Raw genomic sequence first — 7071 nt, 5'->3', positions numbered from 1 at the left:
GGGACTTATACACGTATCAAAACGAGCTAAGATTACCACATATAATACACTCTCCGTATTTTATTTAGTTACTTTTAATCGATAATAGCAATAAAATAATGACCATATTTAAGTTTACAAAAATTCGGAAAATTAGCGGTAACAGAGAAAATGATAAAATACAGAGGCTAAGGACAAAACCCTAATTTAGGATAGGTCATATAAATGTATTTGAAGTGAAAGTACAAATCGTGTATTGTATAATGATCTCATGTTACGAATGTGTTCTAAATAACAAAAGAAACCAGACTCAGAACAGAATGTTTGAGTCACTATGATGTGGATTATTTGAGAATAAAACGTGATATCTCCCAATACCTACATACAACAGGGACCTGAGAATTGGTTACAGCTATATTTGGACCTAAACTAAGGTGTTGGGAGTAATTGTTTGTATTTTAGGGTTTTAGATCGACTTTCAGTAAAAATGCCAACCCAATGCTCATTTACGCTCGTATATAAGCATTGGGGTGGCATTTTACCGAAAGTCAAGCTAAACCCCTAAAACATGTAAAGTTACTCTGAACGCCTTAGTTTAGGTCCAAATATAGCTGTAATAAATCCTCAGGTCCTTGTGATACATACCGAACATTAAATTTTACATATAATCAGACTCATCCTTAAAATAGATTCACATTTCAGGTGTTAATAGAAATAAGTGAATTCACAAATATATGTATTTTTTTTTATTTCAGTCATAACACACTATCAATGTACAACAGTAAAATAACTTGAGAAGAGTTCTTCCCCTTCTTCAATCGTCCTCAGTGACACAAGAACCACAACTCTTGTCTGCCTGGAAGATAAAATAAAACAAAGTTTTGATGGACATAAATGAAATGTTTAAAAACTGCTTGTGTTAGATACTGTTAATGCAATATCTAATGAACACGTGCAATTTTTCCTGCATTTCTTTGCCGAATACAATATCACATAACATATGATTACTCAACTTGAAGCTCACCTGTGCTGTCCTGAAATCTCCTGTATAGATGAACTATAGTTGATGTTAGGGATATATTTCCTTAAGTGGAAGGGAAACTGCAGAGGGATGTCAAACTCCTGGTAGGCCACATTAGCTGGAAACACTACCAACAAATAATTGTTTTCAATCTAGCTGCCAGTTATATATATATTAGTTCAAAGATTAACAAAATATATCATCAACAAAATATATTCAAGAACAAATTTCTACATCAACAAAGCTTGTTTGTTCATTTAAGCTCAATACTTATATATCATCCATCTTTGAATCAGTTAATCTCATGGAAAATCCAATTAAACACTTCTTATTATTCAACATTTATTTTAATAATAGATTTATCATATATGCTTCATTGAACAATCATCTGTCACCTTAACAATGTAATATAAGAAAATTGTTGTTCCTAATTTTTAATTTTGACTTTAGAAACTATATGCCCAGAGAAAGAAGGTTCTGCTGTAACTGTTTTGCTTGTACTTACGTTTTGATTGGTTGTTCACATACTGTCCAACAGCCAATGGATTGATGGGATATTGTGTAACCCAGGACAGGTCACAGGTCAAGTAAGGTCCATGTCTGTCTCGCTGACCACATGATCTTCAATGTACAAACATGACCTTCAATGAACAAATATGACCTTCCATGTAATAACATTATCTTTATTGTACAAACATGACCTTCAATATATAAACATGACCTTCAATATATAAACATGACCTTGAATGTACAAACATGACCTTGAATGTAAAAACATGACCTTTCATGTACAAATATAACCTTAAATTTACAAATATGACCTTCAATGTAAAAACATGACCAGCAATGTATAAACATAACCTTCAATGTACAAACATGACCTTCAATGTACAAACATGACCTTCAATGTATAAACATGACCTCCAATGTAAAAAACATGACCGTCAATGTACAAACATGACCTTCAAAGTACAAATATAACCTTCAATGTACAAATGTAACCATAAATGTAAAAAAAAATGACCTTCAGTGTACAAACATGACCTTTAATGCACAAATATGACCTTCAATGCACAAATATGACTTTCAATCAACAAACATGACCTTAATGTACAAACATGACCTTTAATATACAAACATGACCTTCAATGAACAGACATAACCTTCAAAGTAAAAACAATTTTATGACTTAAGGATATAAACAGACGTACATTATCTAAAATTATAAATATTAAAAGGTGCAGGCTAAATTGTCGTACTTCAGTTATACTCACATATAAATGGATTTAGAAATATTCTTATCATTTCCATCAATTAGGACAGCATCAATACAGCGAAATATGAATGGGTTAGCCAGGCTCTGTAACAGGATAGGTTCCCCAAGCCTGTACAAAGTGCCAGGGTACATGGACACCACTGTTCCTTTTGGTACTTGACCCTTTGTCACAAACACACCTGTTCCACCTCCAGGTATCAAACTTTGCTTTCTTTCTACAATGAAGCCAACACAATCCTCCATCATTCTTAAGTTATTTCTGTGTTGTAGGTACTGTTCTTCCTTGGTGAGTTTCTGAGGTTTCCACAAATCGCCATCATCTGAGGTCTGAGCATTTGATTGTCTTACTTTTTCAAGATTTTCAAAAAAGTGCAAGAGAAATTGTTCTACTTGTGAGTCGTTAAATAGTTTATCTTTTTCACTGGGAGCAACTGATCTCACACTCCTGAAAAAAATTAGATGGTAATGTTATACAGGTATGTTTTCAATTTAAAATCTTGACTCAACTTTTTGAATATTTATTGACGTTGAAATATAAAATATAACAAGGATTCAGAGATATAATTTATTTATCATTACGTCTATTATATTGTTTATTTTGTAATAGGTGGAGGTCTGGAGAGGGTTTTGCATCCGTTGTCACTCCGTGAAATCCGTTTCGTGATCGTATAGTTTTTAGCAATGGTAACGAGTCGACAACTTCCCCTGCAGTCCTCTCTAGACCTCGCCTCTTTCGTCAGGTTACAGACCTGTTTTCACTACAGGTTCAAACACTGGATGTAGTGGTAATACAACCAATTGATTCAATAACTCAACAAGGTGTTTAAAATACAAGTAACTGTTTATTAACAAGACGGAATGAATATGTACAACAAGTTTAACAAATACAAAGCATAGCATTAGTGCCAAACAATGACAGCTAATGTTAAGAAACCTGATCCCTATGTATGTAGAGTAATGGCCTATCCTAGTAACAGTACTACCAGTAGACTATGACCATGTGCTCCTAGCTCCCTATAGATCTACAGCGAATCACCATGTATCGATGCCTAAGCCCGAAGCCCCTGACTATCCCTTAATACATGTACTGTAGTTCCTATAGCACTCTATATATCCCAGGAACGATAACTTCATGTAGTCCTACGGTATTGGTACTGTTAGCAGCACCTCGGCCCATGTTTTGCACTGTTTACAGCGCATGAGGCGGTAATGTTCTCCTCACCAGGAGAAGTGGGTCGGCTCACCGACCCTGTCAAGACACTGATCCCCGCCCGGACCCGCTGTTTTATATACCCTGCTCCCCCCACCAAATAGCCTCGAAGATGAGTGATCAACTGTTAATCTTGAACCCAGCCCCACCATCTAAAAGCATGTGATCATGAGCAAGGAGCGGGAACCTATTCCTGTTATTACTATCACCCACTTCCGGCCGTCTCAAAAGTGTAAACACCGGTATCGTAGCAGCTGATCGCCAGGAATCCTACACTGAACGAAAAGCCCTACCCTACATAAGGGTGAATAACACAGAAAGTAACAGAGCCCTGTCTCTAAATCATAAACAACAATTATACTTAACAAAGTAATACAAACGTGAGAAGTGAACAACCTACCCTCCCACAATTTGTTTTTTTAAGACCTAGCTAGTCATAATGTCTCAATAATATCCTATTATACTTGAAATGATCCTTTCATATTTTTAAAAAGTGTGGGAATATACTTGAAAAGCTAAAGGCCTTGTGAAGTTAAATTACATGTATGCTCTCTCAGCTAAATTACCCAAGTGACACTCAGGGGCTTAGTTTGTTAAGGTACATATAATTTTAATTGTGGTTATTATTAAAATTGTAACTACAACAGGCATATTCAGGGGGTTTTGAACATGGCACATCAAGGCATTTATGATTGACTCTGTCCATTGTCTGACAACAGATTTAATAGGAAAGGAAAATGCAATGACCCAGATGGCTGGGACTGAAACAAAACCACTAGTATCTAGATAACATTTTCAATTGAGACTTTATGTCTGTGTTTTGTATACATGGTTCCTGTCAGAAATTAGCAGACGACACGCGCTACTTCGTAGCCAGAACAGGGCAACCAAGGACGCTGCTACATACAAAGAAATACCTGTCAAAAATATACTCTACCTGTCTTTTAGATTAAGAGCAATCCACGGTATAAACCGGAACTTATACTGTTTCCATTTGTTTCGAATAGTCTTAAAAAACATTACTTTTCAGTTTCACACGTTGTGCGATGTTGACTTCATGGGCGCATCCATCTTGCGATCCCGCAGAAAAGACGTTTTCTTATTGGTTGAAATCGGGGATTTCTACTTCCGGTTAGAAGGGATTGCCTCAGATTGCAGACAGAAACTTATAATTTAAGATGCCCAGTGAAAGTGACAAGAAAGACGACTTGAAAGAAGAGATAGAGAGTTTCATTAGTGAATTGAAACAGGGGTAAATATCAGTATTTGTACACTGACTGGTAGCATTATATACGGTGACCATATTGTGGTGTCATGCAGCACAGGTAACAGCCCATAGGAAACAATAACCACATACCCGGTAATAATATACTGCTCCAGTGCCATTATAGATACTGTATTATATTATGCGATAAGTATGTTTAGTAGAGGTTAGTACATACTACTTTGTTTGCACAAAATTGTTAAAACAATATTTATGTACATGTAAATTTGGTTTCTGCAGAACCAGCCAAAGTTCTTATTATGTTGCCTTGAAGACTGTTTGCTTGCTGAGGAAAATCATAGCACAACGGAAATGGCAAACTGCAAAGTAAGTTCAATCATGTACATTTTAAAAGTCATGCGCATCAGCTACATGCATATATGTGTAACAGGAAAGAGAATAGTGTGTTTCCACCGCCCCCCAACCTAGTCGGATGCTCTAATACTGAGTTAAAGGGTAAATTCCCACTAGTTTGAAGCTAAAAGGCAACCATAATCCTATGTACAATTAAAATCTGCCACACTTGTATAATATTCTCAACACTGAAACATCCGTCACATAATACTAGTGTTATGAATGGATAGATTGCTCTCTTCTCTGATATAATGATGTTAATTTGATGTGGATTGCAGAAAGAAGTAGAAATGTCAAGCATTTATTCAAATCATGGAATAGTCAAAGATGAATAATCTAAAAAGTTCCCATCCAAATACTATGCATATGGTCATAATTGTGAGTTTGTCCAGTTCTTTTTCACCTATCTGTACTGACCACAATTATTTGAGATCTGTATACCATTAAATCAGGGATGTGATGGAGGTTCTGAAAGAGGATGGCAGGAAGATGATGATGTCACAACCGTCAGAAACAGCTGTGGGTAACATGGTGCGACGAGTCCTTAAGCTTGTACGGGAGGAATATGCCAGGTTTGCCTGCTGACTTTCTCAGTTTCTCCTATAATATATACCGCCTGAATTGAAGGAATATGAAAAGCTGCTGGGAAGTTACAGGTTGGGAAAATAAAGAAATAGCATGAAAAAAATCCTTTCTGAGGCGTTTCACTTTCTTTAATTGGGTCTGTTTTGCTTCTTCATAATTATTCATCAAATATTAAGTTTACCTGATTTTTTATCACTATTCATATGATAGATAATTTAATTTTTGTTAAAATGTTGAAACTAAAATATTTGTGTCATTGAGTCATTTTTGTTAAAAGTAAATGTAATGCCAATGAAGCCTAGTCAGGAACTGACTGTGAATGTGTCTCATTGTAGTGCATGTGCAGGGAAGTCTGAGGAGGGAGATCCACAGGAGTCCCTTCATGTAAGTCCTCTAACATTGGTGTGTCATAACTCTATGGTTAAGGTCTGTCTTCTACGATGTTGTCCTCCCTCTACCATGGTTGAGTCTACTCTGTACAATGCTCATGTATCCGCTATCTACCATGACTGTGCCCTCCCTGTACCATGGTTGAGTCCACTCTGTGCCATGCCCATATCTTCTATCTACCATGACTGTGCCCTCCCTCTATCATGGTTGAGATCACTCTGTACCATGTCCATATCTTGTACAATGCCCATATCCCCTATCTACCATGAATGTGTCCTCCCTGTACCATGGTTGAGTCCGTTCTGTGCCATGCCCATATCTTATATCTACCATGACTGTGCCTTCCCTCTATCATGGTTGAGATCACTCTGTACCATGTCCATATCTTGTACAATGCCCATATCCCCTATCTACCGTGACTGTGCCCTCCCTCTACCATGGTTGTGTCAACTCTGTACCATGTCCATATAATTTATCTACCATGACCCTTACCTCCCTCTACCATGGTTGTGTCCACCCTGTACCATGTACATATCTTGTACAATGCCCATATCCCCTATCTACCGTGACTGTGCCCTCCCTCTATCATGGTTGTGTCAACTCTGTACCATGTCCATATAATTTATCTACCATGACCCTTACCTCCCTCTACCATGGTTGTGTCCACCCTGTACCATGTCCATATCTTGTACAATGCCCATATCCCCTATCTACCATGACCCTTCCCTCCCTCTATCATGGTTGTGTCCACCCTGTACCATGTACATATCTTGTACAATGCCCATATCCCCTATCTACCGTGACTGTGCCCTCTCTCTATCATGGTTGTGATCACTCTGTACCATGTCCATATCTTGTACAATGCCCATATCCCCTATCTACCGTGACTGTGCCCTCTCTCTATCATGGTTAAGATCAGTCTGTACCATGTCCATATCTTGTACAATGCCCATATCCCCTATCTACCGTGACTGTGCCCTCCCTCTATCATG

General features: G+C 37.3%; 2 protein-coding genes across 3 annotated transcripts in view; one reads left to right on the top strand and one right to left on the bottom strand.

The window, feature by feature from the left end:
- Nucleotides 1–718: 718 nt before the first annotated feature.
- On the bottom strand, nucleotides 719–5025 carry LOC110463277 (SET domain-containing protein 9-like). Of its 2 annotated transcripts, none has more exons than XM_021517740.1 (5): nucleotides 4970–5025; nucleotides 2275–2721; nucleotides 1506–1621; nucleotides 1004–1127; nucleotides 719–835 (listed from the first exon to the last, which is right to left on the bottom strand). In XM_021517740.1, coding segments are annotated over exons 1-5 (777 nt in total). In that variant the 5' UTR covers nucleotides 4972–5025; the 3' UTR covers nucleotides 719–747. The 2 variants fall into 2 exon arrangements, with proteins under 2 accessions (XP_021373415.1, XP_021373414.1); XM_021517739.1 differs by lacking the exon at nucleotides 4970–5025 and adding an exon at nucleotides 4424–4581.
- LOC110463276 (translation initiation factor eIF-2B subunit beta-like) overlaps nucleotides 4594–7071 on the top strand; it is a 21013-nt gene continuing 18535 nt past the window's right edge. The window contains exons 1-4 of the mRNA XM_021517737.1: nucleotides 4594–4738; nucleotides 4991–5077; nucleotides 5557–5676; nucleotides 6025–6073. Of these exons, the coding sequence (XP_021373412.1) occupies nucleotides 4665–4738; nucleotides 4991–5077; nucleotides 5557–5676; nucleotides 6025–6073 (330 nt within the window). The 5' untranslated portion in view covers nucleotides 4594–4664. The remainder of the gene's footprint in view (nucleotides 4739–4990; nucleotides 5078–5556; nucleotides 5677–6024; nucleotides 6074–7071) is intronic.

Source organism: Mizuhopecten yessoensis, unplaced genomic scaffold (assembly GCF_002113885.1).
Source record: "Mizuhopecten yessoensis strain PY_sf001 unplaced genomic scaffold, ASM211388v2 scaffold10885, whole genome shotgun sequence".
In the NCBI taxonomy this organism is placed as follows: Eukaryota; Metazoa; Mollusca; class Bivalvia; order Pectinida; family Pectinidae; genus Mizuhopecten; species Mizuhopecten yessoensis.
This window is presented reverse-complemented; position numbering and strand designations above follow the sequence as displayed.

Coding starts and splice junctions, on each gene's coding strand:
- LOC110463277 (XM_021517739.1), bottom strand. CDS start 4,506: ATGTTTTTTAAGACTATTCGAAACAAATGGAAACAGTATAAGTTCCGG. Junction 1,622..2,274: donor ATTTCTAAATCCATTTATAT/GTGAGTATAACT, acceptor TGTACATTGAAG/ATCATGTGGTCAGCGAGACA. Junction 836..1,003: donor GAGATTTCAGGACAGCACAG/GTGAGCTTCAAG, acceptor TTTATCTTCCAG/GCAGACAAGAGTTGTGGTTC.